Genomic DNA, 19,479 nt, shown 5'->3' with positions numbered 1-19,479 from the left:
CTAGTACTCACACGAAAGACTATGTTTGTTACTCTTTGTAGGAAACTGACACATTAGTAGCCTCAATAACAAATATTACCTTAATGTTTGGGTCTTGAGAGACATTATTTCAGCGTTTGAATTATTGTTTTTTTACTTTGCAAAAAGGCATTTGAATGAGCTGCCTAATAACATTAAAATATACCCCTTGTGGTGCATTATATTGTGCTGTGGTGTACTGCTATGCAAGGTCCATAGGTACCAAGTACGTTGGTATGCCTTTAATCATGAATGGCACTGCAGTGCACTGTGCAAATTGCATACTGCTTTATACACCTAATTTTGTGATTTTGTGCTCCATAACACACACAGAAGACAATTAAGGATTACAAAGTATTTATTCTGGAGTATATGTGTAGGACAATAGTATGTGTATGTTAATTTTACTGTCCTTAAAACTTTGAAACCAATGTGAAATATTTTTGTATGATTTCTCACCAACTAAGGTCTGGTCTGTTGCCTGGGGAAATCTACTCTCCTCATCAAGCAGAGAGAGCAGGCCCATTGGTTTTTGTAGAAACATATCCAATAGGGGGCGATTATCTTCATACTTCACCAGGGCAGCATCTATTCCTTCACTCTGATATTCCATCTGTGGAAGAAATCATGCATAATAAACACCACGATCACGATACGAAGTATCGTGTTTAAGCCATTTATTGTTCATGCACTGACAAAATAAAGGGAACTCTCTCCAGGGACTCTATCCAAAATAGATATTTAGTTTCAATTCAGTGGGCTGAATCTCCCATGTCATTACTATATCTATCAGAGAATCCAAATGTGAGATCTCCCTGTTTGACTATGGGCTTTTCCTTATATACAATTGTCCTGTTCCTAAACAATTACTAGACAAAATTAAAGAAATCAATCAATAGTGTCCATGTTATTAATCAAAGTGAATATGGCAATGGCAAACCATATACTGAAACATGTATGGCAGGTGGTAAGCAAAGTGATTTTGGTGCTAGAACTCCCATGAGATATAGAAAGCTGGTGGGCTGTCAATGCAGATTTATTCACACTCATCAAAAAACAGACAATTTCTCTACAGTGTGATACAAATTTTTTTTTAATGGGGTATGTAATTCTTACCCCTAATTCTTGTGCTTCCTTGATACAAGAAAACAAGATCTAAATCCCAGCTCCAATATCAAAAACAGTTCTTTAAAGAACATGAAACATGCACACAAATACTTGATGGAGAAACTCCAGAGAGCATTGAATAAAATACACATGATGAATAGATCCAATTGTTCCTAAAGGAATACACCAACTTACCTGTTCCAGTGCAAATATATGCTGATTAAAATAAAACTGGATTTGTTCGTTGGCAATGTTAATGCAAAGCTGCTCAAATGAGTTTCGTTTGAAGTTTTCAAATCCAAAAATATCTAGGATGCCCACGTTCAAACCACTCTCCACATTGCTAGAAACAAAAAGAGAATTTTGCTTTTAGCACACAATTTCATGGCAGTCATAGGCTTAAGGTAATATCTTAAACCTGGTCAGGATTTGCATACTATTTAGACTTGCAGAATATTTTTACTCATTAATATAATTATAGTTTCCTGATTGCATGTAATTAAAAAGTATTTGAAAATACCAGTCATTTCTGAATATGGCACTTTTAATAGGAAACCAAACTTTCAACACTTTTTGTAAGAGTGTGTATAAAAGTGATCAGCTAGAGTTTATTATCCTAATGTTTGTCTATATTTTAAAAGTTGTGCTTCTGTATATAATTTGTAGTTGTATATGTACAAGGGCAGAGTTATACTTGCTTTTTACCCACGGCGGCTAAACTTTCTGTTTAGTGCATCAAAGTGGTTCTGCCTGAATATGCATCTGCTTAGTGCAGTGCGATTAGTCTATCAGTCAGTGTTGAAGAAGTCCAGTGAATGCAATGAAAGACAGATCCCTACCAGTATAAAAGCTACATGTTGAATGAACCCATGAGGGGTTAATGATGTCATTCTCATTAGGTGACTGTGTTTGGGTAATTTTCTGCTCAGGTCTAGGCTAGGGGCGGTGGCATGCTCCCCTACACTTGGAAGTATTGGGGTTTGCTGCAGCTGAGTCACGGGTGAACTAGTAAAAGACCAACACTAAGGCTATGTGCACACATCAGATGATTCTCGGCCAATACGAGCTGTTGGGCTTGTCTCGGACAAGAATCGTACATGTGTACAGAGGTCATCCAACCTCGTTAATAGATTCATCCTGGCAGGTCCACCCAACAACAGAAGATGAACGACCGTAATGGAAGTAAAGGAGGAGAACGCAGCAGGGTGCTGCTTGCTCCTTTGGCCCTCCTCTCTTCATAGAAAAGAATGGCGCTGTATGTACAATGCTCGTTCATTCATCTTTCAGTCTTTGTCACTGGAAACGATCATGAAAGATTGTTTCCAATGACAATATTCGAACGTGTACACATAGCCTTAAACTTTAAATTAGCAAGTTCTCTTTTGAATACCCATTAACCCTAACCCTACCCAAACTATTTCTGTTCTTAACACTAAGGCAACCTCAAAAAAAGCACCAAATGTTACCACACCAGAGCTCTCAATCATGAAATTATTGAAAAGTATCAATTTTCCCAAACTAAATTTTTTTACAATAGCAAAAGTAGACAATTGCTACTTATATAGTGATATTAGGAATTTGCAGTGCTCTTACAAAAGAAAAAGTATGTATGACTTGCCAAATATTTTTGTCCGGCTGTAGCAGAGAATTGATTCGGTTCACAATCCAGCTGAAAAGTCTACCATACAAAGCTTTGGACATGGCGTCTCTGACATCAGCAGCTTTATCCACTGTGTTAGTGCGTATGATGGTCTCGCCTCTTGTTACTACACAGTGCGAGGTAAGTGCTTCCTGGAGCTCCTCTGCACCAATGCTGAGAAGTGCAGCAGCTTTAAACAAAATATATGAAGATTCATGAAACAAAAACACTGATCTAGTGAAGAGGAAAGTAGTTGTTTTACAGTGACTGAAATGCAGAAATGTTTTTTAAAATAACAAACATTTTTCATCTTTAATCAAAATAGAAGAGGATTGAATGATCACCTCAGGACCATGAAAAGCATTTATTTCATATATTAGTGGTTCAGTGGTCTTTGAATTAGGAATGAAAAACAACCTCCTCTATGAGTAGACCATAGACCTGGCCACATATGCACTCAACCACTAGCAATAACATTATTTTTCTCACTCTGTGCCTGAATAATAAAGTTAGAAGATATACTTATCATGGGAGAACCTGGGTATCTCAGCAAACCTGGAGCTGATTTCCTAAAAATAATTTGATATTTGTTGGCAAATGTCTATTCTGGATTGCTGGTTCACCCAGGTTCTCCTATGATAGTTTATCTTGGTAATTGGTTTCACATGAAAGTCTGCAGATCTGGGTTATTGTTAAACAGGTAACAACTGTATGAAGTTAATCAATGCTATGCTATAGAAAGAAAGAGAGAACCTATGTAAAAGTAGAAGTTCAATGGTTTTTGTTAATGTGTGTGTGTGTGTGTGTGTGTGTGTGTGTGTGTGTGTGTATGTATTTGCTTTTTTTCTTGTGTGTGAGTGTATTGGTTGTGGACACACCGATATCCTAAAACAATCCAGTCACAGTATGTAAGTTTCTACATCCACCCACCAATGCAAGGAACTCTGTACTTGGCTTTTCCCAGTTCTGCAGGACCAGATGTCCAGCATTAGAGTCTATAAACAAATTACCTTTTCCAGACAGCAGTAAAGTTTTTTAAAGTTACATAGAAAAATGCTGTATTATCTGTTGGCTTTTCCCTGTTGCAGATTTTCTCTTTGGTAGTCAGAACAGAACACAAGGAAAAATCTCTCTAATATAGAGCAAAACAAGGGTAAAACCTAACAGGAGTTCTAACTTTACGCTATTCTACCCAAAACTAAAAAAAAAAAAAAAAAAAGTTTTAAGCATAGTTACACTTAAAGCCCTTTATTTTCATGGTATTGTTCTTTTGTTGTAAAGGAAATGAAATTGCTAATTAAACATATAATCAGTGATATACATGCACATTCAGTCTTTATGTTGGCTGTTTCATTATACCATTTTCTAAGGCTTCTCCATCCGGAACCTCACTCTTGTCTGTCTGGTGCTTGGAAGAAATGGCAGTAAATTCAATGTTTCCTGTGTTTAGTATTCCAGCCAGAATCCTGTACACTGAATGGACCTCCTGTAATTAGAAGGTAACAATACTAGGTGATCACTATACAGGAACAGTAAACATATCACTGGTCTGTAGCAGGTGATATCTAGTTTAGTGAAAATCACTTATTTGTATTGATATTTATATATAAAAATATTGCATTTCTGATACCTAATCTGTGAATGAAGTGCATCTCTAAAGCTATGTATACACGCTAGATCATTGTTGCTCAAGACAAACAGTATTGATCACCTTGGGCAAAAAATATGTACTGTTTCTTTTTTTTCTTTCTTTACAATTTTGGAAAAAAACTAGCATATATACAGTGTTCCCCCAATGCCATTTTTCTGTTCTGACAAGATGACTACTGTAATTTCTAAGGGGGAGGAAGCAGTGGAGTGCCTCCCACTCTTCCTTCTTTCACCCAAGAACTGAACAGCAGCCTTTGTTCAGTGCTCCTTTGTTCTACTGTCACTGGAAAAGATCACAAAAGATTTTTTCCATGGACAGAAATTTGAGATACTTTAAGAAAAGGGCTATTTGAAAAGAAGCAGTTCACCAATTGGATAATGCAAAGGTTGGATTTAAACCTATGCCTTACTGTAACAATGTTACAATGCCCAGTAACACACTATGCAATATATTGTTTTGCTATTCATTTTAATTATCACCCCATCCCACTAAAGGAATGCACCTTCTTTGCAGCACATTGCAGCCCATGATAATTCACTAGTGTGCATGGACCCTCATGGTGCATTACCAGACCAATAAAATGAATGAGCTGATTCAATGCCACACATGTTTAAAGTGTCCTTGTTCCAGCTGAAAAGGTCAAGTCATGTGTCATCTTATGACTATGGACAACCTGTTATGTCTATGTCTATGTCCATGGATATGATCATCTCAACAGAAGAAAATCTAGCATCTGTACAAGGCTATAGGCAATATGTCAACCTGTAAAGCACTCACTGCAGTTAAAAGCCTCATTTCATGAATCTAATAACTTGTACGCTTGGCTAGGTGTCTTCTATGAAGAGGGGAGGGGAAGCAGGAACTGCTGCCAGCCTATCAGTAGAGAAACAGATTCTAACAACTGTTGAAGATTTTGTCAGGACAGTATTGAAAATGACTGGTACTCACCTCATTAGTAAATCCTATAATCCTGAAACAATGCTGGATTGCTGCAAACTGCCTTCTGTAAGATTCTTTTGATATGATATCCTGCATAACCGAACCTGCCTCATTATCAATATATCTAGTTAAAGCAGAGAAGAAAACATGTGAACAAAAAAAAGGTGCCTAAAAGAAATGATCGGATGAAAAAGAAAATAGTTGGATAAGAAAACAGTTGTATGCCTGTTAGGTCTTAGCAGCATGTCCTGGCCAAAACTTGCTTAGCTCTATTACGGAATAAAATAATCAGACGGGATGAATTTCAAGATGAGCCACTTTGCCCCAGGTTACAGACTTACAAACATGCCCATGGCCAATTTGTTAAATGATCTATAAATAATGATCACAACCTAATTTTGCCTGCATGATTGGTTATGACAACACATCCAAACAGGTGACCTCACTTTCATCTTCTTAGATTTTTCAATATAGCTTTGTCACAGAACCCCATCATCCCCCAACCTCATATTTTCAGTTAGGCAATGAAGGAGGACTACCACATCATTCCTCTCACTATGTTCTCTCCTACTTTTACCTGTCTCCCAGTGCTACATTTACAGCCTTGTGGACTATAGTACAGCATGATTGCCCCCACAGTCTCTTCCAAGTCTGCAATTTTTAGGATTAGGAAAAATTTAACAATAATACAAATTGCCTACTTATGTCATCCCATATTACATGTAAAGTGACATTATCAGGCTCCATACCAGCCAGTGTCTCCTACCATTGCCCTATTCCAACACTGTAGACTGCATCAAAGTCCAATATCGGATGAATGTGTTCCATGCTGTACATTCGTCCTTAGATACCATTTAAACAGTGAAAATTGGTATTGCATTATTTGCACTTTTACTTTTTAGCTCAAACAAAATTAGAGGATAGACAGACTGTCAATTGTTTTACCTTGGAGGCTTATTTTCTGGTAGGTTATATTCGGAAAGCTTTTTATGGTGATAAAGTCCAGCATAGATGTAGTAAAATATATGAAAATTCTTCTCACCCCTGTATGAAATAAAGAAAAAATACCCTGGAGCTTTAAAATGTAATGCTCAATCAAGATCAAGCTCTGCTATTACCACTGTGTCCTGGTTTAAGTATGAATATTTTGTAATAACATACGTTTATGTGCTGAAGATTTGCCTGATTTTTCAGCAGTTTCATAAGGCATACTTTATGTAAACGCACTAAAACTTTAAATGATGCAAAATTAACCCAAATACTGTTTTATTTCTGGTTCATTATTTCATTAGTTGCACTTCATTACTCCCTTCCATTATAACATTGTTATTATTATTATGCTGCTGGAAGAATCATTTTAACAGCTCTATATGGTGTTCTAGAGAGAAAGCTAAAAATAGTTACATTGTATTTCTCTAAATTTACAACTCTGAGCATTAGAGGGGAATTGTTTCTTTTACTGAATTTCAGTAGACAACAAAATAGAGGCTAAACTACTAAAAAGGATTTTACCAGACTGCATACATCATTTTATCTGGCATTTTTCGCTTGCACTATGTCAGTAAAAAAACCAGAGTGGCTAGTGACTGTAAAAGCCCTGCCATAAATAAACTTAAATTGACTTCTGCCTCTGTATAACTAACTTCTTAAGAAATCGTAATTTTTTTTGCACATAATTGTATAACGATCACAAATAGTTAGATGTATAAATGAAAAAATAGCACTTTTTTGTGAAACTCATAATAATTAAAATTAAAGAAACAGGCTGCACAAAACCTAGGAGATGCAGACTTTCACAGTCCAATTTTCTGTTAATATTCAGTCTTCTGTAATACTGTAGTATAAAACTGTTGTAATATGCTTGTTTAAATCGAAGCAGCTATTCTGGTCCTAACCATAATCTTTATAATGTAGACAGGAACATTCAGAAAATGATCCTCTTGGATACTGTGGGACAAGGCCCATTTCCTAAAGATGACACCCAGTATACAGTGCAGCCATTCCACTTACACAGCCTGTTTGATAACCCGAGATTTCTCCAGCAGATATTCAGAGATTTTTGCACCCATTACCGCCCCTGTTGGTGTAAACATCATTTCAAGATATTTTCCAAACCGGCTAGAGTTGTCATTGATCACAGTGCAGGCATTTCCAAAGGCTTCAACCAAAGGGTTTACTTGTAGAATCTTTTCTCGCAGAGCTCGATTATTTGCCTGTGAAAAGAGTAAAATGACCATTAACTGTCCCTATCAGCTTTTTAGAAAAAGCTATGAAAGTACTATAAAGGTGTAAAATTAAGACAAGCTTTCTGATTTTCAGTTTGTGTACTCGGCAATTCAATAAAATAGTCACTCAACCTAACCAGGCACATAAGTAGACAATTCTTCTGTTTCATCGGTTGTATTGTGAAATATTTACTAAAGATTATGCAGCCATTCTCAAACTTTAATGCGAACCTTAAAATAATGTTTAGGTCTTGGTGTACCTCTGGTAAAACCCATTCATTGGGGATCAGTGGAAACAATTGCCTCTTACATTGGTGGGTATGGGGATGAATGGCTCCCCTTACAATGGTTATCAGAATTCCACCCTTGCAGACAGCTAAGGCTATTGTTGGAGCCCTGTGGCTGACTCTGCCAAGTAGCATTGGCTCTTAAAAGTAGACAGGCACCATCAAATAGGGATTTAATTAACCACAGTGTAATGAACCCCTGGCAATTTCTTGAGGAACCTAGGACTGAATTCTTTTTAAGAATGGCTGCCCTAAAGAGTAATACAGAAGGTTATAAATAGCCATTGGTTTTGTTACTTCAGGAGTATACTAGGCCAATATTTCATGTTATCACTATCCAGTTTACTACTGTCCACTTTAGGTATCCAATTGTGGAAGCACTGGGAATGGGGGAAAATCGAGCACTTCCAAATGATTCTTAAGGTTCAGAAAGGATGTTATTGAGTGATTTCCAGTACTGTGGACATGTGAGGTTTTTCTCTTAAGTCTTTCATGTATAAACTATACAAAGGATCAGTTCATGATCTGTTTCCAGTGAGTTGTTCTATTTAGAACCAGCTTTGTATGACAAAGGACAAGTGACATTAGGTAAAGCCATACCTTTCCAAGGAAGGTCAGATGCTGCACGATGAGATGAGCACTTTCTGTTTTTCCTGCTCCACTCTCCCCACTTATAATAATGCACTGATCAAAAATAGAGAATGAAAGCTTTACAACCACATACCTGTATGAGCCAAATTGCAAAATACATGCTAATAATATGACTGTCATTACCTGCCATTAAAAGCTTCAGCTAGTGAAAAGATATCACATTTGTCAGAGAAAAAAAGAGAAGAAAAAATGTTTTCAATCATGGACCAGATACATTCCAGGTTTGCTAGATCACTTAGTTTTCCCACAAAAACTATCTTGTCTAGCTTTGGAAAGCATTAATAATTCAGGCCCACATTATTGAATCTCTTTGCAGCAATTTAAGAATTCCAGCAATGCCAGAATTGCTAGCCACAACAGGGACACACAAAAGAAATCCAATGTGTGCATGCTTCTAGTCCAGTTTGTTTTGTTTGGATTGATACCATAGTCTAATGTCTATGGGTTTCTCTGCAAATAAGAGGACAGCAATTGTAATGTGCAGATGAGTTTCTCATGCTCCTCTTTTTCAAGCAATTGGTTAAAGTAGGACATTTTTAAAGAGATCTCTCTAAAGCAAAAAGCTATCTATCTTCGTCAGTTATCAAACGTGTATGCTAGTTTGAAAATATTCCCTTTTGTTGTATTTATTGCTTTCAAAACCAGTACCAGAGACAATGGCCACCAGTGATACTGAATCGTCCAAATGGGGACACTACATTAGTAAAAAGCAGAAAAGGTTTTACCCTTTCAACATTCTATCAAAAACCAAAAAATAATGTTTAGCTTTACAAAATGTTTAATGCCTAGATTGTCTTAGCTCTGGTTTTTATGGGTTATAACACATAAATGCAATTTACTTTCTGTTACATCATAACTGCTAACTGTTTGAAAGTTGTTTCCAAATTATGGGGCCTGCATCAGAGTTGATGCACTTTGCATACAAATGCTACACTTTGGTGGTATCGTACCTGATCTTTGCTGAAAGTAACCATTCCTTGATATGCAGCATCTGCAGTTGCGAAAATATGTGGAGGGTTTGAGGCACGTTTGACTCCATGATACAGCTTGGAGAACTAATGAAATAAAACATTAGTGACAAAACTATATGTACTGTACTGTATAATATGGAATGTTTGTTAACTTATCTTCTTATAAATAACGATGGCCTAGTGATTTACACAAAGCAGGGGCCTCTATACCTTATTACAGGACTAAAAGTACAAAAGACAAATTCAGAGCTACATCAACTCTACATTTTTAAAGAATACATTTTAACAATGATGCCATGTGATGCCAAATTACTAAATCCATTATATCACTAATATTACATATTACACTGATATTACCATTTTACAAAAACAATGTAAGACAATGTAGGGCTTTACTTATTGATTCAGAAAAAAAAAGTTGAGACAGCCAACACATTTCGGGGGCCAAGGCACTCTTCATCAGGGTTTTTATCTGCTGTGACTGGATGCAATTGGGTGCTTTTAGTAGTTCTATGTATATAATCTAGAGCAGCATTGGCTATATTAGTAGGTTTCATCACTTGAATCCAAACCTACAAGCTCCTGAAAGAACGCCACCTCTCATGGAAGCTCATGAAAACAGCAACACATCATGCTCACATATCAGTTGTACTGAAATGCAGATTGGCTCTGAGTTTCTCACTCCTTCCTACAGTCACAAAAGATCAACTACAGCCTTCATAGCAAAGCTACGAAGATGGGGGATTGTTTGTAACTTTTCTTTACAAACTTGATTAAATTTAGCATACAAAGATAAACAGCTGTTAAATTAGAAATTTTGTTTAAAAGTTACAGAAACATAATGGCCTTAATCACTCAGACAAAAAACAAGCCCTCAATACATGTGCTCCTAACTACTCAATGAGCATCCCCACCTTACATGAATTGCTTGCATTACTTTGCGAGTTTTACGTTAGTAGTGCGGACTGGAAAATAAAATATGTAACCTGGCTGTTTGCTACAGGCATTGGCCCTGTTTCCTTTGCTTTCATAAATCAAGCACATTCCCTTGTCCTACTTTCCAAATCATGACATATTTCCTATGTTTCCCTCGAGTTTAATCAAAATTTTTATTGTTGTTTCTTACCTGTGGGGAATAAATGCTGAGATTTTGGAATGGATTTAAAGCTATTAAAATATCTCCGACATATGTGTAAATCTGCAAGTCAGCAAATCGTGTCTGTAACTGATGTACAATAGTATCCTGAAGAAAAAAAAAAGATGGACAACTATATAAAGATGATGGCTACATAATAAAAATACATATTCATGTAAGATGGGAGAGATTGAAAAAAAAAGAGAAAACCACTTTCCCCTTAGGCGACTTTTGTGAAGCAAAAGCTTTGTGCCAGCTTAGTTCCCAATACTTTTCTATATTAAAGAATATTGAAAGAAGAACTGAAATGTGATGTTAAAAGCAGTATGTTCTTTAGCTTTGCTCTCTGTGCTTAGAATGCACTGGAAAGTAGGGTAAAAATGACATTAAATCATAAGGGTGCTAAATGTATTTGCCCATTCAACACTCATGTGTACAAGCAAGGACTTGAAGAGATACTTTTATCTTGCACAAACAGCCCAGTTCTGTGCTCCTCTGCAGCCAAAGTTGAGATCGGCTATGTCAGGAACCCAGGGGTAGCAGCAGTCCTCTGGTCATATGACACTGCTCATACCCCATGATTTGGTTCTAGGCCTTGGCACAAGTACTGAGGAGCAGGTCACATGCACCTTTATACTCAGAAGAGCTAGGTATTGTCGTAGAGGAGAAAGGATTTGCAAGGGAGAGCACTTTAGGTAAGTATGTAGAGGTTGGGTGATGACCTATGCATAGACACTGTCACTTTTACCTCCCTGGTTCACAACACATGACTACACAATGTTCTTCAATTCTACCAACAAATATGTAGAACAGAATACGAAAAATATATAGTCTGTCTGATATATATAAATTGAATGAATAGAACTACACTGTCACCTAATTCAATACTCAATACCTGTAAAAAAGGAACTAAATACTTACTTCTCTTGTTGCTTTTGGGCCAGTTTTATTTTAACTTTATTAATTTTACATTGCAAAGACTGTTTACTTTCACAATCTCTGTCTCTGATTTTTTAAAAATGAGCCTCTGAAGATAGAAGTAGAAAGGGAGAGGAATGAAATATTTTTCCTCTGACTCATTTGGCTATTGTTTTACATTTTACCCTGAGCTGTTGAGCTGTCATTTTTAGCCCTGGTCATAATAAATAAACTTGATTACTAATCTTTCCTTTTAAAGTCAATGTAAAGTGACTTTTCTGGTCTTACATGTGGACTTCATGATGCATACAGGTTCATTTGTCCTTTCCTCTCTCACTGTGAACCCTGTTAGGAAGTTTTGTATGTGGTTTACATCAATTACCTCACTGAGAACTTCCAGGTTGACCAAATCATCATCAACGCAAATATTTTCCTTTGTCTGCAGGACATAGGGTCGCCTTGTGTGCATCCTCTCATACCTGCAATAATAAAACATTGTTTTAAATAAGAGAACCACAATTGTATTTTGTTTTGCTGTAACATATGCAGGCCATATAGTTATTTTGGGAATGGAGACCTTCAATTTAACCATTTTAATGTTATGCCCTGCAACTGATATATCTGACCACTAAACAGGAATTCAGTAGGCACAATTGAATCTATTATTTCCAGAGTGGATTTATAGTATTCTAGTTCATCTGATAACAGTTGCAAAGTTAGCTTTTTTTAATGTTACCTTTTACTGTGACACAAGGTTCCTTGGAACAGACAGCCTTTCCTGAAACATGACTTCTTTTAAATGTACAATTTGTATTTGCACCGAATTAGCCGAGACGTAATCTTGGTCTTTACGTTACGGAATTAGAAGCAAAGTCATTTTGTCTGCTAACTCTGTGTAATCTGATTATACCCCAAATCTTGAAACTATTCAACTATTAAATTAAAATAGACTAACAGCTAAACAAGACTATGAGATTGTCAAGGCAGGTCTGCGAAATAGGAAAGCGTGTTTCCTTTACTATGCATATTTTTGTTTTTCTGTTGAATTATAAACCCGGGGGTGAAACAGTTTCAGTTCCCAAGCAAAGGAGCCTCCTGCTGTGCAGCAATAAGTGCTGATCCACAATGAAGGCCTCCAACAGATACTTGTGGCAGCAGCTCGGTCACATGATCAGACACTTCTTAGAAAATCCCAGCGCGCTGGGAACTAATTGCATTAATATTGGCCACCTCCTCAAGGTGAAACTCAGCTAGGCTTGCATATCTGTATGGATCTAATATACAATTCAAGAAAATGTGAAGGACCGCGCTCCGGTAATAAAGCAGGATATTCTAATAACATTAGCAAGAATAGGCCCTGAGTAATCTTTGCAGGTAGTATCTGTGTTTTCACTGTGGTATGATTATGTATCATTAAATCAGTTTTTATTAAAAAAAATAGTGATTGGTACAGAAAAGCTCCCGCTATTCCCTCTTTCCCTTGAAAGCTCCTCTGTGACCAATAACATTGCTTTCATTGGACAGCGGTTGGGCAAGAATTAGCTCTAGAAACTAGGGCTTTTCCCAAAATAAATAAAATTCTCTGATGCAGGGCTCCCTGTGCACATGGAAGGTGATATGAAAAAGGAAACAAGGTTGGCATTTTTGCTTTAGTGTCTTCATATCATGAAATAAACAAATGGGCTGTCATTAAAATGGTCTTCTAATGTACGGTACCTGGCTATCTTCACTTTTAGTACGTTAAATACAGAACTACTATAATAAAAAATAGGAGTTCTTTAATACTTCGTTTGGATTAGGGAAGCATAACCTTTGGAGCATAAGCATCAGCATGACAACCAGGCATTTGACATTTTCAGATGCAAGGCTTACCAATAACTGGCGTATCTTTTACAGGGCCAAGCTACAGGTTCACGTTGATACTTCCCCCTGCATGCATTTATAATTATGATTTCTTCTCTTCCCTGCTACTCGATTGAACCACTGTGATCAAAACTTGTGTTGGCTCAAAGTCACTACAATTCCCAAGGGGCATTTCACATTTTTACATTATTTCAGTTAAGGAGTAATTCCTTGACATCAATATTAGTTGTAAAGTTGAATAATGCCTCAGCATAAAACTAGCAGATCCCTTCTAAAATCCACTGACTCCAATATGTATACCCTATTATTGAGCCTTGTTAAGAGTCTGTGGATCTAAGCAGGGATTTGATTGTTTATAACTGTGTGATAAATGGACCTTTGGCACTGATGTCGTCCTGCAGTGTTGACTTCTGGAATATTGGAAGTGGAGTTGAGTGAGATAGGTACCTGTGGTAAAGGGTACAAGCCAGAGGAGGCTTGAAGGACTGGTTTTTCTTTAAAAAAGCAGTTGTAATAATTAAATGAGTAGGGGCTGTATACTGTATAATTTAATGAACATATATCCTCGTTGTACAGAAAAGTCTTCTTATTTTTGGAACCTAGCTGCCAAACCAATACCTGGTGAAAGTGGATGGACATTAGATTTAAGATGTCATACTGCTACCACATTCCAGCACTGGATTTCTCCTGTGGAGCTACTGCCATTTTAGGGTATTGCCTAGATAGTTGGTATCATGATTAATCAGGAGTGAGATTTTCTGTTTGGTTTGCACATTTAGTATAGGTTTAGACTTGCCTCGGGATCAAGGGATCCCATGCGGCTCCTGGCAGGTGGTACTTCGCCAGCCATTTGGTTACGTGCACTACAGTGCTACAGTGAACAAGCATTGGCAGATTTAATAGCAGGTGACAGTGGTTGTAAACCACTCACTACCTCACCGATAGGGATGAGCAAACGAATTTGCATTTATTGATCAGTTCAGTGTGCGATCCCCGGCACTAGGGTTAAATGGGGACAAATCTCCACATTCAAAACCTCTAGTGCTCTCTGATTGGTTTTGAATGGGGAGACTTGTCCCCATTTAACCTCTAGTTCCGGGGATCACACACACAAGATTCCCAGGGCTGCATGAACGAATGCAGCCCTGAGATTCCACTGCGATTCCGGGGCACTACAGGTTAATTTCTCCATTGGGAGTTCATCTGCAGCTTTGCGGTCTCAGCTGATTGGAGTCACGTGCTTCCAATTAGCTGTGACTGCAGATGAACTCTCAATGGAGTTTGTCAATTGAGAGTTCATCTGCAGTTCAGATCCCACGGTCACTGGGGTGTACTTATCAGCCAGGTGACCGGGGGAACTGAACTACAGATGAACTCTCAATTGAGAAACTTCATTGAGAGTTCATCCGCAGTTCCACTGCGATCCCCGGGCACTAGAGGTTAATTAACCTCTAGTGCCAGGGATCGCAAATAGGAGGATTCCCAGGGCTGCAAGAATGAATGCAGCCCTGAAAATCCACTGCAATCCTGGCACACTAGAGGTTAATTAACCTCTAGTGCCGGGGATTGTAATGATTTCCTCTATCTTCCGATGGTTTCGCAAAATCGGTTCGCCAAAATTTTGCGGACCCATTGGAAGTTTGAGGAAATTTTTGCGAGAATCTCAGAGGCATTCTCGCTCATCCCTACTCCCCGATTCATTGTCTGTGGGGCTGCTGCAGGTAGAAGCTACTTGTAGCTGACATGAGGAAGCTGTAACCGCACTGCAATCTCACCACCAGTCTGAACAGTCCTAAAGGTGTAGCAACACATTATTCCTTTTCAAGCACTGCATCACAATGCTAGTACCAATTCTCCTTTCCTTGTGCCTTGTCCTTGTGCCTCCAGTAACTCTTCTGCCTCCTGTGACCCCTGTGCCTACTGAACTCTCCATGACTCTGTGCCCCTGTGTGTTTATTGATCCTTAATGCTCGTGTGTTTTTTTGTTTTTCTGCTTTTCTGACTCCTGGTATTCACTGCCTGACCTGGCCTTTAGCCTGTTCCGGAGTTTGCCTGTGACTTTAGTACCTTGTTCTGTATACAAGGGCCACAACATGGGAGCTGCACAGCTCATCATTCTTTGCAAGGTGCTCTGATCATCAGCAGGCAGATCTTTGAACTTTGCACACCAGCACAGTGCTCACACTCTTCCAACCATAACAGAGTAGAGTATCTGCTTACTAAATGACCACTTTTCCAGTGAATTTTGGTTCTTGAGCATAATCTACCTGGTGCAATTTGTTTGCTTTAGAGTGGCACTTTGTACTAAAAGAAGCTTCATGGTAGGGATTAAAGAACCTCCAGATGCCTCCATGATTCCTCTGTTATTGTATTACTCACCAAGGCCATGAAAGCTTTTACAATCTAAGTGGAAAATTCCTCTTCATATTATTATGATTTGTTACCACTTCCAGCACCAAAGTATTACATAAACCTCTGCATATTTAGGGTTTAATTTATCTTGTTTACTTAACTAGGAGGTATTTTTAATATACATGTAGCCTAGAATTAGGTCAAGATTGCTGTAGCTAAAGAAAAAAAGCTTTGGGCAAAAATCAAATCTAGTTTATTTTAATTTATACAGTCCCTATAAACGCTTTTAATCAGATGAAATGCAAACATAAGTGATGCTTAAAACCTGCAGTGTTTTGGCTTTTCCATTAAAGAAAAACAGAATGATTGTTATAATTTGTGTAACACAGATATGTCATACGTCAGATGATGTTTTTTCTATTTTAAGCTCCAACCACTTTTCAGTTTTCCCAACAAGGCAATATCCAGGGAGAGTGAAGGTGACTGAGTCAGGGTGCTAATGCTGTCCACACTGCTTGTCAATCTAACACTCACCATGCTTACAGCAGAGGACAGCACAAAATTGCTTATCTTGTTTATTGCCCAGGCAGTAGGCAGAGGTGAAAAACTGTTTTTTATACAGAAACTCATTAGATGTGGTACCTTTACCATCATTTCAAGGAGGTAGGGTCATGATCATTTTACATAGAGGGTACTTGCAGCTATATAAGTAAAGTAGGACATGTATAATGGAATTATAATTGAGATTCCAATGTTTTGCCTGTAGGCTCACTTTAACACAATGCATGTCAAGTGTAGGCCAACAGTATAATACCCAGCTAAAGTACATGTTTGAACACTGGCTTTCCTGCTCACCCAAATAATAATAATTTACATTCCACCACTACAGTTATAGTAGCAATAATGCTACTATACACTATTTACATTATACAGCAATAATGCTTGGCCAAGAGTGGATAATAAAGGAACAGCCAATCACTGCTACAATCAGCAAGCTACTTTTGATAGAATGACTGTACCGTGCAGAGCTGTAAAATCAGATTGGCTCCCAGTGCTGCCACTCTAAATGTTGCATGGAATTACAAGAGGGTAGTACACAGACAAATTAGGCGACAGATTAAAGAACATATTTATGCATAAAGTAGATTTTAAAGCAAATGTAAAATGAATAAATAATTGTGAGCAGACAGGTCCTTAATTGCAAAAAGATCAGGCAAAGTCTTGTGCAATAAGTGAACCTAATTATCTGGCTGGAATTTTAAATTACCTCTCCTCGTTTTGTCACAGCACTGCCGCCCTAGTCTTTTTTGGGGTTCAGGCTCTTCAGCCATCTTAATTCACCAGGCGGAAATGACATGATTCCCATACATGTGCAAAGGAGTTCATTCATTGCTGGCTATGGGTATTCTTGGGTACTGTGCATGAAGGAAAGCATTGAGAACCGGCAGGCAAGTTTGTTTTTTTTGCAGAAAAGATATCACTTGTGCCTTCTGCAATAAATAACTTGCCTATTACTCATTTTTATTTTTTTTTACATTTAGTTCCACCCAACCCAAGCACTGAAATGTTTCAACATGACAATGCAAATTCAAAAACTGTTCCATCTGCAGCATTCATTAGACTTATACTGGTGATCCTGCCATGCTGATTCTTTTTCAGGCATCTCTAGTTATGAAGTGACAATTGTTTACTAATCCTGCTATATATAATCCTTTGTAAGACTGCAAGTGGCTGCACTGACACACACTGAGTAAGAACAGGTATAGACATTAGTAAACCAATTGTGATCAATGATGTGTAGCCCCTGTTGGAGAAAAGGCATGTGGACAGAAAGTGAAGAAACAGGGTACAGGAGATAAGCAGCATAGAAATGAAAAAAGGAAAAAAAGAAGTAAACTGTTTATATACCAAAGGCGCTTTACCAAATAAAATACCATCTAGTTCAGATCAAAGTTTTTTTTAAGTAAATTCTGGTTTTAATATCCACATTCATTCTGAGTCTTTTATGTTTGCCTACACTACAAACTGTCAGACACACAATCTCAGTTCCCTAATACTGCAACTTGCATGGCATTAATACAAAGAAGACAATAGGACATAATAAAGTACAGTAGCGAATTCCTTGGTCTTGAAAGAGTGAAAAATTACACAATTATCGGAGTATTTTGCTTCTTTGGCTGAAGTATATTTTTCAGATTACCATGAAAGGTAAACGGCTGTTAATGTATAGCAAACACATTTGTACAAATGGACGTCTCCTATAATTTAGTGACACACCAAGCACAAAACGGTGTGTGAAAAATGACAATACGGCCATTAGTAAGAAACACAAGCAGAATTTCCATTAAGTGACTGTTGCTTCTGGTGCCCTTTTCTCTGCCTTGACAAATAGCCCCATGCATGTCTGCTTCACTGCTTCAATCAAGTGCTGCATCTTGCCATATGATAATGAGGGCGCAGCCGGGTAGGAAAATATCTACCAGCAAAATACATTAACATGCTACTGCAGCACCATCCTGGCCGCTGGTATTCACAGGTCTGATGTCATATATGTTAATATGGAATATGGAGAGAAGGCAAGGGCAGAACACAGAGTTTAATGTCATAGAAAATTACCATATGTGACAGTACAACAGACAGATGAACACATTGTAACTACAGGTAATGTACTGGTGGCAACTAAATAACACAGTGCTGCTCCTTTTGATAAACACTAAGTTAAAGTGGAACTATAGTTTTCAAATCAATATTTGCAAGGATTTTTATTTCAGTAGGGACAGGAGATATCTCTTTTCCAATGAAACATACTTACCTGTCTTTTTGAGTTTTCCAGCATGATGCTAGAATATGCTGGGTATCCTGGTAATCTCTGGGGCCACTGAAACAAAAAAAAAACTTCAAGATGGCTGAAAATCCTGGAATATGTTTGTGTGAAAATGGTGGCACCCGTAACATAGCAGAGACAGGTGAGTGTATTTAAAAAATTTCGATCAGGCAGTTAAAGTTATTGTATTGCAGAATGAATATTGCCCGTCTCTTCTGCAATAAAGGAGTTGACAGGTCCCATTTTTTTTCCAAATTTAACGCTTATCTTATTGTTTAACAGTATCATCCATCAAAAAAAAAACAGTTTGAATATACAAGAATACCAAACAACTTGTAAAAAAAAAATTAATAAATATACTTACCATTCCCTGCGTGCTGTCCTTGGTACCTAGGCATAGGGGACATTATACCCCTTCCAGGACAATGCAAAGTATCCTACAACTAACAACATCACAATCCTACACTGTTTTGCAGCATCTAGAACTTGGGTACCAGGGTGTCCCCAGGAAGTAATGTAATGTCACCGCCTGTAGAATGAATATTAATAATATACATATCTACTGTATAATATACAGCACGTGTGAGACAAGACAGCCATACTAGTGAGCAGACTTTTTTTTTACTGCAGTCAAGCAATACTACATGGTCGTCTTCCTGCCCCCAACCTGTGCATGGGTGTGATGACTGCTGTTTCCTATTTTCCTCCCATCATAATGTTCCTAGCCAACTCAAGTGCACTTGTTAGATCCTAAAGCTGTGGCTCATTCTCTCAGTTCTACTGTGCAGTGAAATAAGAGAAGTTGATATTAGGACAGATTATTGTACTTACAAAAGTTTCATGCCATTTATTTGTCCAGCTGGGGAGCGAACAACATTTTGTCCCTACAATTGTGATGG

General features: G+C 37.7%; 1 protein-coding gene across 2 annotated transcripts in view; it reads right to left on the bottom strand.

Moving 5' to 3' along the window:
• Positions 1 to 19,479, bottom strand: part of MYO3B (myosin IIIB) — a 152,803-nt gene that overhangs the window by 77,260 nt on the left and 56,064 nt on the right. For both annotated transcript variants that reach the window (XR_011921729.1, XM_072418312.1), the window contains exons 6-16: positions 11,924 to 12,020; positions 10,615 to 10,731; positions 9,468 to 9,572; positions 8,467 to 8,550; positions 7,365 to 7,567; positions 6,300 to 6,398; positions 5,364 to 5,478; positions 4,124 to 4,250; positions 2,744 to 2,954; positions 1,321 to 1,468; positions 478 to 631 (exon numbers count right to left, since the gene is read on the bottom strand). Coding sequence is in view for 1 of the 2 variants with exons in the window: in XM_072418312.1 (XP_072274413.1) it covers positions 478 to 631; positions 1,321 to 1,468; positions 2,744 to 2,954; positions 4,124 to 4,250; positions 5,364 to 5,478; positions 6,300 to 6,398; positions 7,365 to 7,567; positions 8,467 to 8,550; positions 9,468 to 9,572; positions 10,615 to 10,731; positions 11,924 to 12,020 (1,460 nt within the window). In the remaining variant the exon portion in view is untranslated. The remainder of the gene's footprint in view (positions 1 to 477; positions 632 to 1,320; positions 1,469 to 2,743; positions 2,955 to 4,123; positions 4,251 to 5,363; positions 5,479 to 6,299; positions 6,399 to 7,364; positions 7,568 to 8,466; positions 8,551 to 9,467; positions 9,573 to 10,614; positions 10,732 to 11,923; positions 12,021 to 19,479) is intronic.

Source organism: Pyxicephalus adspersus, chromosome 7 (assembly GCF_032062135.1).
Source record: "Pyxicephalus adspersus chromosome 7, UCB_Pads_2.0, whole genome shotgun sequence".
NCBI lineage: Eukaryota > Metazoa > Chordata > Amphibia > Anura > Pyxicephalidae > Pyxicephalus > Pyxicephalus adspersus.
The sequence above is the reverse complement of the archived record's forward strand: the minus strand, read 5'-3'. Positions and strand labels throughout refer to the sequence as shown.